This window comes from Gekko japonicus, unplaced genomic scaffold (genome assembly GCF_001447785.1).
Source record: "Gekko japonicus isolate JY-2015 unplaced genomic scaffold, Gekko_japonicus_V1.1 scaffold165, whole genome shotgun sequence".
Taxonomy (NCBI): Eukaryota; Metazoa; Chordata; class Lepidosauria; order Squamata; family Gekkonidae; genus Gekko; species Gekko japonicus.
In genome coordinates this window covers 1,112,818-1,131,373 of record NW_015163097.1, presented here as the reverse complement: position 1 = coordinate 1,131,373, position 18,556 = coordinate 1,112,818, and the positions used below count along the sequence as shown (strand labels likewise).

The window sequence follows — 18,556 nt, the reverse complement described above, 5'->3', positions numbered from 1 at the left end:
ATCTGCTTGAAATGCCCATAGGAACAAGGCATAAATTTTAATATGTGTCTGAAAATTGTCTGACTATTGCATTCTCTGGACCTCCCACCAGAGGCTAACAGACATTCACATCCCAACGGAATGTTTGGGGGTGGGGGCAGGCACAGAAGGAACAAGGGTACCTGGGAGCTAAGGCACTAAGGATGCAGAAAGATGTAGGGGAATTCTCCCCCCCCCCAATTTTGGCTAAGTGGCTATTATAGCATAACATAGGAAGAAAAGCGTACACAGAGGGTCAAGCACCAAAGACATTATATAAGTGTAGAGAGGTTTGGAAACCTAATTCTATTCTGTCTTTCAGAGAGAGAGAGAGACAGAGAGAGACAGAGAGAGAGAGAGCGAATGGGGTCAAATTCATCCCACCAAGATAGATTAAAATTTATCTTAAAAGTTTTCTTTATACTCTATCTATTCCTTAACCTTAATGAGGTTACTTTTCCCTTATAATTGTTGATTAATTGCAGTGTATAACCTCAGAATGTTGGGGTTATTTTTAGGTGGGTGAAACAGAGAAAATTATATTTTTAAAAATATATTTTGTTTTCTTCCCAGTCTTTATTGTTGTTCTGTTCCTGCACAGTCAAACGGAATTAATTAATGAAGTGAAGACTTTTTTTCCTTTGCAGCTGGTATATTTAATAAAACCTCCAAGGAATTTCATTTCTGTGAGTTACTTTATCATCTATTTGACCTCCACACCTTACTGGTAAAGTACATTTTTTGTTCCATCCAGGGTTAAGTTTGAAAATACAGTGCTCCGAGATTATTATATATTTTTGTAGAAAGACGGGTAAACAGACACAGAGACAACTAACCTCTTCACTCAGTTGCATGAGCTTATCCAGCCAGTCTTCAATATCTGGCAGGGTGACCGTCACATCTGTGGCTTCGCTCCTCATCCTTGCTGCTGCCTCCTGAATTTGCTTGAATGATCTAAGCCGCAGTTTCTGGATCTGCGTATCAAGGATCGTAATATTCTGCTTGCCTTCAGCAAGAAGTTCCTTACAGAAAGAAGCAACAAATGGACTTCTTTGTAGTATTTATTCAGATGGCACAGGAGGTCAAAACTATACATAAAAACTCATAAAAACAACCACCATAAAACTATTTTATTTTATTTTATTGAACTTGTATCCCGCCCTCCCAGCAAGCAGGCTCAGGGCAGGTTCCATCAATGTTAATACAATATACAATAACAATTAGAACCAATTTAAAACCACAAGATTAATACCATACAATAATAATAATAAAATCATGAGTCCCCATGCAGGGTCTAATCAATCACTCAGTAGCTAAAATGGAACAGCAGTGTAGTACCCAGGTGGCTGTTCAAATCCAGGACACTGATGGGGAGGACACAAGACCACTGCCTCAACTAAAAGTCTGGCAGAAGAGCTCCATCAAGCACACCCTGCGAAACTGTAAAAAATCCCACAGGGCCCGGATCCTATACGGGAGCTCATTCCACCAGGTAGTCGAGGCAAGTCGGATGTCCCTGGGGCCATGGACTACCAAAAGGTGTTGATTTGTAGATTTCAGTGCTCTAAAGGGCTCATATGGGGAGAGGAGAAGGGCTGGTGCCAGGTTTTTTTGCACACTAGACGAGGCTACCTTCTGGTGCCTCCCCCCCCCAATTTTCAAACATAAATGTATTTTAGGAAGAATGAAAAAGACAAAAGACAGCCAATTGCCTCATCTAATCCATATGACCTGGTAGAATTCTGAGGGAGTAGAACGGGCTGTATCCCTAGGGGAACATTCACTAGGGTTGCCAACTCCAGGTTGGGAAATACCTGGAGACTTGTGCAATGCCTGAGGAGGGAAAGGACTTCAATGGGGTATAATGCCATAGAGTTCACCTTCTGAAGTGCCCATCTTCTACAAGTGAAGAGGGGGGGGGGTCGCTGTGGCTTGGGGGCTGGAGGGGGGATCTGGAGAAAGATAGAAGAGGCAGATACCTGCCACACAGAAACACATAAAAGACAGCCTGTTCTTCGTCTTCATGGGGGTGTGGGTGGTGGAGATGGAGGCATCTTGGGGGGGCTGCCGAGGGGGGAGGAGGAGGGGGCTCGTTTGTCAGGACTAGATGGTGGGAACGTGAAAGGGCGTGGGAGGGAAGGGGGAGACGCCAGGCAGCAGGAGGCTGCAGGAGGGAGGGCTGCTGCGGTGGCGGTGAAGGGGCCGACTGGCCAGCTCAGTGCGCCAGGGGGAAGCGGCAGGGAGGGCGAGGGAGGGCTTTGGTGTGGGTGGGAGCCAGGCATTGCGAGATTGGTGAGCCAGCCACCGGCCGGAGTCGGGGCTGCGGAGGCAAGACGAGGATGCAGCGCCAACGGCATTGCATAAACCGCCTCAGCGCTGCGGCAGGGGGTGGGTGACAAAGGCGCCAGGTGGCGCTCTGCCTCCATTGTGCTGTAGCCTGTAGGCATTGTTGGGAGGCCCCAAAATCCCACCCTTGCCTTCCCGCCCCTCCAGGACCTTGCTGGAGTTTCTTTGGGGGCAGAGGCAGCAGCTGCTGGGCACTTCGTGACCGCTGGGCTCTTTTTCTCCCTTCTGCCATGGTGCATGCTGGGGGGGTGGATGGTCAGACAGAGGGTCAGACAGAACCACTGGGAGAGTCAGCCAGTGAGCAGGGCCGGTGTGTGTCCATATCGGCAGGCCCAGTGGCGCCCCCTGGAGGTGGCGGCGTAAGACAGTTACCTAACCTCGCTTCTATGGACGAACCAGCCCTGGAGAGGAGGTCCTGACGATATCAACATTAAAGGTATCAATATTAAAACAAGTCACAATAAACACAGAGCAACCTATAGAGGTAACTACAAACCGTCCTCAGGCCTGGAGCAGAGCATCAAAAAGAGCTTTAAAAAGAGGCAACCCATCATTTAGAAGCCTAGGTACTTTGCTTTGGTACCTGAAGTACAATAAAAAGGTCCCAGCTGAGCCAAGCTATTCCAAAGGCAAGGTACAGTCATTGCAAAAGGCCACATCAGTGGTACAGATAGGTAAAGGTAAGGGTAAAGGTTTCCCTTGCTCAAAAGCCAGTCGAATCCGACTCTTAGGGATGTGGTGCTCATCTCCGTTTCCAAGGTGAAGAGTCAGCGCTGTCCAAAGATGTTACCATTACATAAATAGCTTGTGGAAATGTCTGTGCAACTAGGCCTCAGTTCCCAGTAATATCACACTGCATAAGGCACTGATTTTTTTTAAAAAATCAGGGGCAGCAGGATGTCTTACTCACTACTTTGCATTAATACCGTTATGGATGGCTAGAAAGGTTTTAGTCCAGCACGATCAGGAGACTTTTGACCCCTTGTGTCCCATCTGGCCCTTATATAGCTCCTGCTTCTGCCTGGCTACTCAATCTGAGCAGCTTATTGCTCAGTGCAGCCAGAGCTGTGACAGAAAACTCTGGTTTGCCTTTCAGCATTAGACCTGATACACTGCCTTAGGGCTGATGACAACAGTCTGCCAGGGTACAGTTCTAAAGCCCAGCCGAGCAGCTACTACTGACCGTAGCACGTAATCTTGAGATGGTCTCTCTATGAGAAGGGCAGGATCAAGGTACCTCACTTGAGTGCAAGAAAGCTCTGTCCTTTGGTTCCAGTGTTGGCCCTGATCCCTGAGCTACAGCAGTAGCAACGATCAATCACGCTGCCTCAGCAAGGAGAGATGGCTTTAAGAGGCACAGAAACTTTGCTGAAGGGTTTTTTTCTGGGAGAAAGACAGGCACGGTGGTCCCCATTTTAAATCATGCAGGACACAGCTCTGAAATATGCCACGAGCTAGGCGTCATTACAAAGGCTTGAGAGATGGAGCTGTCCAGCCCTGTCCTTTTGGCCCCGTGAGTTATAGCAAAAGTTTCTGCTTGCAGCAGCATCTATAGAACAGGACAGGATTTGGCTGCTAGTGTTAAATAGCCAGAAAAAAGTTTAATAAAATGGCCAGGAACGTTCAAACATGAATACCTAACCTTGTTGCCATATTGCAAGATTCCTGCTTGTTCAGTACTCATACCATCGGGGGGTTTTGTCCTGGATAAATAGATTTTGCTAGAAATTTAAGATCTCCATTCTCTTTCCTTTATTTTCTACTGTTTTTCCCAGGAGGGTTTTTGTGTGTGTGGAAAAAGAGGTGCCGGAACTCTCAAGAGGGAAATGAAGTTTTCAATCTGTCTACTGAAAACTCATGAACTTTTAAACATTTTTAAAAGAACTTTGTTAAAGAGATTCTGGAACTCTGTTCCAGTACGTTCCCCCAGAAAAAAGCCCTGGTTTTTCCTAAAACTTTCAGATTTAACATGATCTGTTTATCTATTGTACTCTTATTCAGCCATTCTTCTTCCAGGATGGCACAAGGGTTTTCTTTAGGAATTTGTTTTTTTGCATATTTCAACAGAGAAAGGCAAAGTGAAAGGAACTGTAAAAGAAATGCAAGGGGGAAATGATTGGTATCCGAAAACTTAGGAAAGGGCATCGTTACAGCAGAATTGAATTTCTGAGACACTCCAAAGATAGAAGGTAAAAGATAATCTACCTTAAATCCTCCATAAGTTCATCAATTAGCTTCAACCATATCTTAGCCAAATGGTCTTCTGACATCTTTGCCTGGATTGCCGATTTTAAGGCTTCTATGTTTGTTTGCTGCAATTTCAAAGAATTGGACAAGTTGATATGCATCGGCCATTGACATTAATTTTTTCACAATGTGATTTTTTTCTCAACTGCATGATAGAAAGCTAATTCTAAAGTGCCACCCAAACATACATTAGAAATTCAAATATATCAAGAATGCTCCTGTTGGGCATTTACACATGCTATGGGTCTGCAGAGCATTAGCCTGTATAGTAGGAACCATCTACAATGACATGTGGAGGGAGGGAGCAATTTTACTTCTTGTGCAGCACCTGGGGCATCCCTGAGGTAGAAAATCAGTGTAAAAGTGTTACTAGAAATAAATCAAATTTTCAGCAAAATGGAAGCATCTTGTCTAAACTTTCAGACATCATCCTTTTTCTTTTGCATTGTCTGCAGAGAAGGGAAAGGGCACACACTCACACACACTGCATCTCCTGACAGGTGAATTGTAAGTACAGTTCTAAGCACAGTTAGACCTTTCTAAGCCCACTGTCACCAATAGGCTTAGAAGGGTGTAACTCTGCATAGGACTGCACTGTAAGGCTTAGATGGGCAGAATTTAAAAGGACATTAGCCCTTTTCCTTAAGTGAAAAAAAAGAGGAGGTAATGATCTCAATTTCTGTGGAGAAAGAAGTTACATCCAAACATTCAAGCTATATGTGTGTGGGGTGTGTGTGTGAAATAAATCATGTATCAGTAGATGGACTCTGGGAAAAAGTAAGTGAATCTGTCATTTTCAAGCCTTCTAAAAATGCAAGTGTTCTCAGAATGGCCATAAATATCATGAAGAAATGTTGTTTGGAGCCCTTATGAGTCAAGAGCTGCTTTTGCTTTTGTGCAAATCTACCAAGAAGTTTAACTTCATACCATTCCTATAAATAATTTTGAATACATTGTTGTATCTGTAATTACAATTTATGTGTTCTTTTAAAAAAACCGAATACAAGCCAAAGGTGAAGAGTAAATTAATTCATTCTTTTATATAGTCACAAGGTCAGTGTATAGATTATGTGAAAAAGAAACAGTCATAAATGACTTACCAGTTTTTCTACTGTTGCAAGAATAATATTTAAAGGGTCCATTCTGTGACTTATATCTTCCCAAAATGAAGTCAGGGTCACTACTGGCTTTGTGTGTGCCCACGGCAGGTAGTAATAGTAGTTTCCTGAGATGAAACATTCATGTGTGAAGAATTATTTTGACAGAACGTCCTCTTACAAAAGGGATATATGCAATCATGATAAGGGATTGATAAAATGGTTCATTGAGGGAAGTGGGAAATCCAAACATATATGTTAACAGTAAACAATTAAATAACATTAAAATTGCTGCCTTTTACAACAGCATCCCCCAACCTGCCTCCTTAGGCAGCTGCCTTATGCTGCCTTATAAAACACAAACCGGAGATACACAGTACAAGGTAAAGCAAAAAAAGAAACTGTGTACTGAATAAAGGAATAAACTTAAACCATACTATGAAAATATCCAACACAATCATATATTCAACACAATCATAAAGAGCATGTCTTTATATAATCGTTATAAGACTCTAGGATTCTCATACAATAGGCAATGCAACATTCAAAACAGAGTCTATCATGAATATGAAGCTGTTGACACAATCAATCTATGGCATTCATGCAGGATACGCCTAAAGAGAAAATAGAAAGCAGTCTCAATATATTCCAATAGAATGAAATTTCTGGTATGAAGGTTCAAATATATTCTCTTCTTCATGTGATGGCTAGCTGCAAATTACCGTGTTCCATTTGAATTCATTGGAAAAAGTTGAAGCTGTAGCCTTATTAAAAGTCTTTGCTGAGAGATGTTCTAGAAGTGGTTGATGATTTGGTTCTTCTTTTGAAGAAGCTTGAGTGGAATGCGGTTGTTTGCAGCTAGCCATCGTGTGAAGAATATTTTGGAACCTTCATACCAGATTGCATTCTGTTGGAATATATTGAGGCTGTTTTCTAGTTTCTCTTTAGGAGTATTCTGCATGAACGCCATAGATTAATTGTGTCAACAGCTTCATATTCATGATAGACTGTTTTGAATGTTGTATTGCTTATTGTATGAAAATCCTAGAGTGTTATAACAATTATATAAAGACATATTCTGTGTACTGACTGTGTTGAATATTTTCATAGTATGGTTTAAGTTTATTCCTTTATTCACTACACAGTTTCTTTTCTTTTTCTTTCTTTTCTTTTTTGCTTTATTCTGCCTTATAGCAGGGAACGACATGACTTCAGTAGAAACTGTTCGATAGGCACATCTGCAATGAGGCAGACTTTAAATTCCCAACAGTGTACTGTGAAAAAATCCACAACGGTTTGAGTGTTGGGAAAAAGCAACATCCACAAGGGAACACAGCTGCTTTGAAGGTAGATATCTGGTAGCCCTGACCTGGATAGCCCAGGTTAGCCCGATCTTGTCAGATCTCAGAAGCTAAGCAGGGTCGGCCTTGGCTAATATGTGGAAGAGTGACCTCCAAGGAATACCAGGGCTGTGACACAGAGGCAAGCAATGGCAAACCACTTCTGAAACATCTCTTGCCTTAAAAAAACAGTCTAGCTTGCCACCTAGTGGAGCATAATGCTAAAAGAGCTAGAACTTCTGGCTGCCAGACAATCTTAGGATCTCCTGGCTATTCTACACACAATGCCATACGATTATTATGATTATTATCTAGTCCCTGAGGAAGAAGCGAGCAACAACTGTGCCTTTGCAGTGCTATAAACTGATTGCCTAAAAAGACCCCAGTTTTTCCCAGATAACTATCAGAGAAAGAAGCCTCACATCTATTCTTTACTTTTTCAGAAGAGAAAATGTTATTCCTTTGTCCAGTGAATAATAAAAAAAAAAGAGAACTAGACAAGGTTGGAAATAAGTGATTTTCATTAGGAAAGAACCAGTGTGGTGGAGTGGTCAGAGTGCCAGGATAGGATCTGGGAGACTTAGGTTTGTATCCCCACCGGGCCACGGAAACTTTCTGGGTGACCTTAGGCCAGTCACACACTTGCAGCCTATCCTACTTGCACAGTTCTGTCTGCTTCTGCAATCTCCTTGCTGTGTCCTTCATTGGGTGTCGGCACACCAGGCAATTGGCCCATTTGGGTAACGGGGTCATTGCGAGGATAAAAGAGTGAAAAGAAGTATAACATTCTTGGTCCCCACTCGAGAGAAAGGCAGTGTATAGATGAAGTAAGTAAATTTTTGCCAGCAGAGGAAAGGGATTTTTAAAAATTATTATTTATTAAGTTTATGAATTGCCCCATCTCTACTACCGCAGGGCTCTGGATGATGAACATGGTATTAAAAACAATCATCAGCCATCAAGTAAAACAACTGAACATATCCATTACATGAAACAGATGGCGAATAGTACCTTAGAGTTAATTATTCCCCTATTACAGACTGTTGGCAGTTTTGCGGGGGGGGGGAGAGGTCAAAACAAGGATGGAAAACTGAGGAAGGTGCCAGCAGTGGTAAAAACCATTGCTGTCCCCAACCAAAAGAGAAGAAGAAGAGATTGGATTTATACCGCACCCTTCACTACCCAAAGGTGTCTCAGAGCGGCTTACAAACTCCTTTCCCTTCCCCTCCCCACAACAGACACCCTATGAAGTAGATGGGGCTGAGAGAGCTCTGACAGAAACTGCTCTTTTTCCAAGAACAGCTGTGCCAGAACTATGGCTTGCCCAAGGTCATCCAGTCAGGTGCAAGTGGGGGAGCACTTAACCACTACACCAAAAGCCTGGTGGAACATCTCTGCCTTGCAGAGAGTTGATTTGTGCTGATTGCTTCTTCTCACTGCAGACTCTGCATCATATCTAGTTTTCTTCCTGGGTGCCTCCTGAATCCCAGGAGCAGCATTTGAGGTACCCAGGAGGTTAAAGTCGGAAGAGGGACATGGGAAAGCTGCCTTTGTAGACTGATGGACGCAACTCATCTTTCTGAAATTTTTGTTGCTGTTTAACCTCTTGTGTTTTTCAAATGCATGGAACTGGTTTAACCTAAACCTACATCCACGGCAATGGAGATTTCTTCATTTAGTTTAATTCTGTGGCCCTGAAAACAGGCAGCAAGTGGGAAGGGTTGACGTGGCAGTCACAAAGAGCCTCCCCCGCCCCCACCCCGGGGAAACACAGATACATGCAACTGGTCACAGGGCTTCTGCCTTTCAAAAACTTTTTTTTTTGCCAGAATAAACATTTCTTGTCATTTTTGTGCAATAGTAATGCTCACCATCAAAAACAGCACGGCTGTATAGAGTTGTTGATGCCAGCGGTTTACAGGTGGTATCGAATTTATTGCCATAATTCCCAATGCTAACTTCAAACTGGACGGCTTCGCCAATATCTTGCAACATAGTAGCAGAATGGAACACAGCGCTAAGACTGTACTTTCTTCTGCGTTGATATTTCTGTAGGTTCAAACAGGAACGGAGGTTTAATTGACAAAACAAATAAAGCAAATGCAGCCCAAAACACATAAAGACTTGTTTAATATTAAGGAGGAGGGACCATGACTCAGTGGTAGAGAATCTGCTTTGCCTGAAGAAGATCCCAGATTTGATCCCTGGCATCTCTGGTACAAATGATTAGGCCACAGGTGATGTGAAATACCTCTGTCTGAGGCCATTAGGAACAGCTGCCAGTCAGAGCAGACAGTACTGACCTTGACAAACCAATAGTCTGGCTAAGTAAAAGGGAGCTTTGTCCATTAAAAAAAAAGTCTAGTGAAATAATATACTTGGAATGGTTTTCTAGTTACCAGGGTTTTTTTTAAATAATGCAAAAATAATGCTTAAAGCTATTATTTATATGATGGCTGAAGCGAGACATACTTCCGTCCAGGAACACGTGCAGGTTTTTCTGCAATAGGGCCAGCTCTGCTCACCTTAAATTTAATTCCTCTACTGACACATGTACTTTGCTCTGACTACAGCATGGGTTTTTATTTCTTCTTTGCTGTTTGGATAGGCTCTTGGCTTTTTAAAAAAACCATTTCCCACCCACTTATTTAAATATTTAATTAGTGCTTCTCAAAATACCGTTCCATTTTGTTAAAAATCTGAGGCATCACTCTGTGGCTTTGTGGATGTAGGGTTTGGGGTGGGTACATGATAGTAAACAAGAGTACAAAGTATGTGGATCCAAATCTCATTGATGTAATAACAAGAATTGTGCTTAAAATCTGAGTCTCCTTCCCATAGGATTGGGCACTACAAATGTAATGGATGTGTGAGATGTACACAGGCACTGGCCACGTTCAGTTTGCAAGTCTGTCCCATTATCTATGAAGGGTAAGTGCAGATACATAGGAGGCTCATCACCATTCAAATTGCATATGATTGACTTCATGTTATCTAAGGCTGCCATCCCCCCAGTGGGGCCAGGGGATACCCCATTTGGGGGGCTCCAATACACTGTTGGCCAGCTGGCCAGTGGGGAAAGCCCCACCCTAAACAGCTGCGTCCCATGGGGACGCCAGCAACACAATGACACTGCTGGTTGCAAAATCATCATGCTGGGGCCGTTGCGTGGTGATACTCTAGCATTTGGGGGGGAACTCTATGGTTACCACAGAGTTTTTGCCCTGAACACTAGAGCATTGCTGTGTGACAGCCACAGCATGATGACAAGGAGCCAGGAGCCCCCAGCTGCAGCAACGGTGAAATCTGGCAATCCTGATGTTATCTCTCCCCTCGCATCACGTGAATACAATTTCACTTTCCAAACAAGCTTTTAAGATTTATTCTAAGCCATCTGATTGTGTGGTTCACACACACTGTTGACCCTAGGCCACAGTATATAGTCACTACAACATTGGCTGCTATAGAAACCCAAAACCTAATGGATCTGTGTCCTAAATGCAACTGGGTTAGTCACTACAACATTGGCTGCTATAGAAATCCAAAACCTAATAGATCTGTGTCCTAATTGCAACTGGGTTGAGTGATGACAGCTATACATTTCTGGAGTCAGAAGAGTTCCACTTTGATCCCACAACAACTCACACCAAATCATATTTACTTGGAATTAAGACCCCCCTGACTGCACCAGGATTCCTTCCAAGTGTGTAAGCACAGGATTACAGTCTATAACAATACTTACAAGCCCATCTAGAAGATGCCTGCTTAGCATTTTGTTCAAGATTTCCATCACTGCAAGACCCCAACACACATTCAACAAACATCAACCATTTAGAAACAAAAGTGTCATTTACTCTTTGTACTTTTAGTACGGAGATAAATTGGGAGATGCAGTGACTCACCTGAGACCCAAAACCATCTAATTTTCCATCTACATTGCACCTATGGGGTAGTAAAACAGAACTTACCTCAACAACCAATATGTCATCACTGGGGATTGTCTCAATCTTCTTACTAAGAGGTTTACTATCAATCAGTGTGCATAGTTCCACTAAGATTCTGCCTCTGTAGGCTACACCTTCCCCCTGTAACACAATCAGGATACCTCAGTCTATATATCTGTTAAATTCTCACAGTTATTTACGTTGTGCATATCATCTGTATTCCTGCATTGCATGACTGATCATGTTTGCAAAATCAGAAGTAAGCGTCCTTCTACTAACATTACAAATAAAGAAACATGTCAGGTAGAAATCCAAGGCTTGGATTTTCCTAGAATTTCTAAGAGTACAAAGAAGGTGGAGATTTGCACTGTTCCCCCCATGGCAGCCAAAATAACCCCCATATGCTACTCTTGGGGGATGGAAACCCCCCTCCCACCAGGAATACCTTGGGGGAGAAATCAGGTTTTCCATGGGAGGGAGAATGAGCAAAAAATCACCCTCCTCCTTGGGCCTGCAGAAATTCTAGGTGGGATGTAAGCCCAAGTTTTTGCTACTGAAACATGGTACTACTAAGCATGTCTAAATGAAGCTGGATTCACATCAGTCAACTTTTTTGGCAGGCAGGAAAGCGCAAGACAATTGAATCTAGCGCCTTCCTTCCTTTTCTGAACTGCTGACTGGTGCAATTCCAGCTTATGCCACATAGTTAAGTGTGAGCAGCTGGGGAATCACTCTCACAGCACTGGTTTGTGTGCCTGTTTTGCTAATCCAGCTGGAGAAGAAGGCTGCTTCCACACGATCCCCATCACCCCTGGCTCGACTGGGATTTATGTGTTCTGCGTACTGCAAACAGACACAGTGATTGTTGACACCAGGCAAACAAAAAAAGGTCTAATTTTTAACACTGATTCTATTTGTAAATTTTATCCAAGGATTAAGAAACCTTGACTTGGACCCCACCTATAATTTCCACAAACAGAAGGATTTCCGTCCATGGAAGGGCAATTTTCCCATCTCCCACTTCCTTCTGCAGCCTGAAATGCCACCTGAAATGCTTCTCCTGGGGGATAGGAATGAGGGGGGGTTGGGCAAAAATTGACCCCTGGGGCAGAAACTTTAGGCAGAATCAAACCCCTTTTTACTGAGATTCCACATTATTATTATCATCCAAGAAAGAAAGTTTTTAAAAAATCATGTATCAGTTGATACAAGTGTGGCTAGGAATCAGCATTTTGTTGTGCTGAATCAACACACCTGAGCCCCAGGAAAATAACCATGTGGGCATGCCACATGATTTTCTGCATATCAGACCTATTAATCTACACTCATTAAATATAAGTGAAAGAGCCTGTAATTCTTATTAGAATTTAACGGGACTGGTTCATGAACAGTAGTTAATGTTGACTTAGCCGCTAAGCAATGACATACAACATTTTTCCCAAACGTGTTCTAGTATTAAATTACTATTGTAGTTAATAAACACATTTGTATCTCACTCTCTTCACTGCCACCTGTGCTTTCTTTGTATCTTCCATTTACAATTCACTTTCTGCACAGATGGGATGTCTACAACAGCCTTCTGTAGAGACCAAAAGTAATTTGCTATGTCATAAAACTACTGCTTCCCTTAACCAATAAAATTCAAGGGAGAAAACTTGAGCACTGAACTTACATATTTGTATAAACAAAATAATACTTAGGACCACTCGTTTCGATGTAAGTTAATTGACTGCTTTGGAAAAATCCCCACTTATTCTTTTCTGAATACCAGTGTTAAATATAAAGCTAAAATTGAAGCATAACTGTAAGAAGTGGAGAGAGAGATAAAGATAAACTCACCTTTCCAGAATTTAGCTCATCGTATGGGTCTGGGAATCCAGTATATTCTCTTGGGCTTCCATAAAGGTTTAGGTAACAAGGCCCAAATGTTGGTAAGAAACCCACTTCGGTTTCCCCGGTGTTTGCTAATAAGTAAATGTCATTATTAGAACACATTGTAACTATTGAAGGTACAAGGGTGTGAGCATTAAAACTGTTTGCAGTAAACTACAATGTTAAATGTTAGTTGTTAGTAAAAAAGAGAATATTTTATTCTATGGGTGCAAATAAATTTAAAAATTGCTATGCAAATGACTGCATACATTTATGTTGATCTATCAACTCCTTGTGCGTATGCAACCTGCAATATGTGTAGTGCGATCAGGAACTGGGCATATCTAGTCCTGAAACGATGAATTCAGAAAACCTGTTTAACAAACATTAAGTTGTCAGGTGTACCAACATGGCCCACAGGTGAACCAAAGTTCATTTTCCACATACAAACCTGGCTCAGATTAAACTCTAGCTGTTATTACCTGTTGATTTCATGTCCAAGTCAGTTTAATATTAATATGACATCTGAATGCAGCATTATTGTTCAATTCTGAGGGGCAGTGTGGATGAACAGGATGTGGCAAAACTAGATGCCAACTCGACAACCTCAGGGATACTCATGGGCTTCTCCATTCACTTCAGTTAAAGGAGAGCTTGCACATCAGTGTGCTTGCAGTGCTGTGGATCAGGCACAAGATGTGTCTGTTTCAGCTTAGGCCATACCTCTTGGGGGAAAAGCCCACTGAATAAATTTAATTTCTGCTACATTCCTGCAAACAGAATTATATGTGAAAGAACAACAGAATTTTTAAAAACCATGTGGCCTACGTCAATGCGTTTGTCTAGGAACCAGCAAAGGGGCACACATATGCAACTGGAGTTTTATAGACAAGAACAGTGTAGTAATTCCTAGGGCTAAATAATACTCCATTGTTTAAAAGCACATTGTTTTTGGGAGCTCCTGATGCCTATGCAGAGTTACTGCAGTTTGTCTACTTAAGCCAATAGGGTTTCTACTGAAATAACTCTGTATAGAATTGTGCTGTAAAAACTTACTGGCTATAATAATAACATGCAGTTCTCTTATTTGGACATAGTGGATTAATGCAGGGTCAATTCTGATAAGTTAATGAAATGGAAAAATGAAATATCTACATGTATGTGTAAATTTCACCTGAACTAATATTGTAACCAAAAAACACCACAGGGAAAAGGTTAGTGGCCCAGCAGCACACAGTTGTGTCAAGCAAAACTTTTTACTATGTCAGTCAGAAGCTTCAGTTGCTATCAAATACTGGAAACAAGCCTGTATCCTCCTGTAATCACAATCTCATGACACTGGCATATGCTCCCAAAATACAGCATACACATTATTGATAAGAGAGATTTACAAGCCTTCATTTTGCATATTTATAGAGAAGCAGGGGCTCAGAAGTGCAAGTCACGCAAATACCTGTGACCCCCCAACTTCTTTGTGAAAAATCCAGCCCTTTTGCTCAAGAAAATATGCTGAGGATCAGGCAAGTAGAAAGGTGTTCAGAAAAACAGATTCCCACAAAAGAATTAATAATTTCTCTCACATGCAGTAGGATTAAGTTCCAAGGGAATGATTTCACAAGAAATGTAACTGTGTCATTACAGCTGCACAGTGGAATTAAAATTAAAATGAGCACAGCAGCTTGAAAATACTTTGGCTAGCCACTCTTGCTTTCTCTGCTAAGCCACACCTGTTTTTAAATACTGAATGAGAAAGCCAAGCAGGTTTAAGAACAAGCTGAATACCTTTCACATGCAATTACTCCATATTGCTTTCCTTATTAATTTTAGCATATTTATTTGGGGGAAAACAGACACAGCACTTAATGCGAAGGCCAACCTGTCCAAAGCGCCACTTTTCGTAAACAAGACCTATTGAAATGTTCTCATTGTCCAAGCAGAAAGTGCCGTCAAGTCACAGCTGACTTACGGTGACCCCGTAGGGTTTTCAAGGCAAGAGCCATTTAGAGGTGGTTTGCTATTGCCTGCCACTGCATCACACCCCTGGTATTCCTTGGAAGTCTCTCATCCCAATATTGGCCAGAGCCAACCCTGCTTAGCTTCTGAGATCTGAAGAGATCAGGCTAGCCTGGGCTATCCAGGACAGGGGATGCTCTCATTAAAGAGGCGTAGCCTGGGCTATCCAGGTCAGGGGATACTCTCATTAAAGAGGCATTAAAGGTTCAAGCCATCAAGCACTGTTCCCCTATATCTTCCATTTACTTAACTTATGCAATTTTTCTTCAAAATGCAACCAGTTAGTTATATATTGTCAAACAACTGCTGCAGCAGCCTATACTTACTGGATTCCATTCCTAATTTAAGTGTAGCAGATCAAGATACATAGTATTTATTTATTAATTTTTTATCCCGCCTTCCCGGCTGAGGCTGACTCAGGATGGCTTACAGATGTATAACATTCCCACAATTTAAACAAGTACATGCACTCGTCTGAAATAAAGCCATGCAAAAGCCAAGGACAAGAAGCATGTTCCAGTGCCCAAGCTGTTCAAAATTATTATCATGAACTTTCAAGTGTCACCATAGATTTTTAGTGAGTGTTTTATGTTTGGATTTAAAGGAAACAGTAGTCTGGGCAAAGGAAAGAAAATCATATTATAGTCTAAGATGATTATGAACCTTCATATGATGAAGCCCCAGCTCCCGAAGATGAAAGCTCTACATCATAAAAAGACAACAGGTTACTTGATAAGTGACAGATGATATAGACTGAGCATATAAAAACATTCAGCTGCAAAACAAAATCAAAGTGAATCTTGAGTAAATCTGGAATTTCAGCTTGAAAATAAGATGCTGCCTGATCCTACAACTTGCTCCAAAAGCATGTAAATGCTCAGGTCAGGCTGTGCCAACAATGGTGTAAGTCAAACACCACAAAACTTGAAAGTCATATCAGCAGTAAATAATATTTAACACTACACCAGATGATTAACAGGTACAAACATTTCCGCTTCAAGGGTGCCAGTTTCATACAGTCTTCAAAGATTCTAGTCCCATTGGCTAAAGGTGAGTGAAAACAATAATGTAGCGCTCTGTTGTGGAATTTGCCTTTTCAAAGAAGAAAAGGCTTCAGGGCATGTGGACTTTCTTTTTTAAAAAAACGATATAGTTATTATACAAGAACCAAGGTATAATTATCCTATGCAGAGAAGTCAATAAGTTTAGACCAGAGTAACCTCATAGGATTGCGCTGATGGAGGCATATCCATAGAACAGTAATGGAAACTAGAAGGGTGAGAGGCCATAAAATACTAGTCTGACCTATGTAAGGAATTCTGATAGGAATTAAATGCCTGAGAGTTCTGAAACATGATTGTAAGCAGGCATAAATTAAGTAGACAGAACAGTTACAAATACCAGGTAAATGTTAACAAGAATCTTCTGTCTCATGTTTCCATAAATCGTTTCCCCAAACATTTATATGGGATAGCTTCAGGAAAAGAGTATTTCAAAGGCCTGGAAACATCTACAAGTTGCTAAAAATGTAATGTTACATTATCTAGAAATGTAGACCTTTAGAAATATATATTTCACCTACCTGTGTAAAATCAACATGACTAGAGACAATTTAAAATACTGGAATATAACAATTAAATCAGCAGAAATAGGGGGAAAAGGAAGCATGATAAAAACTATTACTAAAAGCTGCTTTGAAAAGACAGGTCTTGCAGTGTGCCCTCTGAAAAATCTGTACTATTAGGCTTCAGTACGTACCTTTGGACAGGGAACCACAGAAGAATGGGGCTCCTAACAGCAAGCTACCAACCCAAGTATGTCTCGGTTCTCTGTGCAATCCAACTGGACTGGTGCTGGCCGAACCAGCTTCTAAGTTCAAACATTCAGTGGAAACCCACAATAGCTGCAAAAAGTGCTTTAAACTGACACAATCTGCTTGAAACACTGAAAGTTCTTCATTGAGAAGGTGGAATTGTTTTATACACTCCAGCGCAAAAGTGCTTCTTGGCAGTTTAAAGATCCATTAATCCCTTGGAATACAGACTTTTGCCCCCTTTATGGGGTTCCACTGCATCCTTTGGTGCCTGGAATTTATTTCTTTAGCCTATGCCAACAAGGCATGTCCCCAGCCTCTCTGCACCAGAATCAGCTGTGGCTGTCACTGCCATGGCAGCTGTGGAGACAAACCAAACCAGAGCCCTAGCCCAAGAACAGGTTCGGAAAGTTTTTTCTTCTGTGAACTGTACTGAAACCAAACCTAAAATCTCTCAGATGCCTCAAACCTGAACTGAGTTTCTAAACCGTGAAAAGTTGGATTCAGTTCCCATTCAAAGCAACCAAGAGATGTTAGATTCAGGCTCAGTTCCACAGGGCAACCCCCCCCCCCTTTCAATCTTTGAACCACTTTTTGTGGCTAGGAGCCTGGTTCATCTTGATTTTCTAGAAATTGGTTCAGTTTCAGTCCTCACACACAAAAATGCTTAGGATCAGAATGTGATCTATTTAATATTCTATCAGTTTCTCAAATGGACTTATGTTAACAAGGGTAAGAACTACATGGAAGAACACTACAGAAACGTAACCTCCACAAACATCTGTAAGACCTGATGTGTTATAAACCTCAGGAGTCCCGCTTACCTTCAACTTCTCCTCCAGAAGCAGCAATTCTGGAGAGGCTTAAATATGTTGTCCCTATTGTGTCATTTTTTGTAAGACGATCCCTGTATGAAATGGAAAGTTATAACTCAAGCAACACTATTAGTTTTAGATATACCCAACATTACACTGATACTTAAGTGGCTTTCAACCAAACTACTAAACTTGCAATATTGTATATGTGCTATTTTAACCATAATAATATATTTGAACAGTGGGTGCAATACATTAGTAGCAGTACTGCATTTCTATAGGGTCAATATATAGCTGTTCAATATATAGCTGAGTCGTGTTAGGAAAAAAGATGTTACTCTTAGACTCAAGTATGGCCACAGCCAAATTTCAGTTTGAGAAGTGGCCACCAGATGGAGCCATGTGACCCCTTAAAAAAATGGCAAAGGACATTTATGTCTTGCTGAACTGTGAATTCCTGGTAATATTACTTCCTTACTAAAAGTAATGTTAGATGACAAATCATTCTAATGATCTCTATAGTGGCTCAAATGGAACAACTATGCATATGTTCAATTCTGAGCCCCCTCCCACGTCACCAATGAACAAGAACTCAAGGAAACTTCATGTACACAAACAACTCTGTTGGTCTCTGTAAACAGGACAATGATTATAAACACCAAAGTATTAAGAATAATCTCAACAACACTCTGCAAACATAACAGAGTTAATTATGTGGCTGCATGTACCGTGCAAAGAACAAACATATGTTGGCCCTTCATGTAAAAACACTCCCCCCCCCATGTTATAACTGCTGTTTTATACGTGCCTGTATACACAACAAGAAAGAACTCACCAGTCGTACACTGTCAGTCTTATATTTTCACACATTGAAGGAAACTAACAAAGAAACAAAACTATAATGAATCACTACCTTATTGTTACAACAAAACATAATAATGTAGTAGTTTGGGGTACAAGCCCCCTCACAAACCTTGATCTGTAGATTAATAAGCTGATTCCATTCTGGGTTGGCGTTTTTTTCAATAATATTTGTGCAAACCTGAAAAAA

At 41.4% G+C, this 18,556-nt stretch overlaps 1 protein-coding gene across 1 annotated transcript in view; it reads right to left on the bottom strand.

Annotated features, from left to right (window-relative positions):
- The window catches only part of MYOF (myoferlin), a 133,129-nt gene that overhangs the window by 57,746 nt on the left and 56,827 nt on the right, over positions 1-18,556 (bottom strand). The window contains exons 14-23 of the mRNA XM_015406623.1: positions 18,479-18,547; positions 18,341-18,384; positions 17,515-17,597; positions 15,541-15,579; positions 12,832-12,956; positions 11,017-11,133; positions 8,920-9,097; positions 5,712-5,836; positions 4,570-4,676; positions 855-1,044 (exon numbers count right to left, since the gene is read on the bottom strand). Of these exons, the coding sequence (XP_015262109.1) occupies positions 855-1,044; positions 4,570-4,676; positions 5,712-5,836; positions 8,920-9,097; positions 11,017-11,133; positions 12,832-12,956; positions 15,541-15,579; positions 17,515-17,597; positions 18,341-18,384; positions 18,479-18,547 (1,077 nt within the window). The remainder of the gene's footprint in view (positions 1-854; positions 1,045-4,569; positions 4,677-5,711; positions 5,837-8,919; positions 9,098-11,016; positions 11,134-12,831; positions 12,957-15,540; positions 15,580-17,514; positions 17,598-18,340; positions 18,385-18,478; positions 18,548-18,556) is intronic.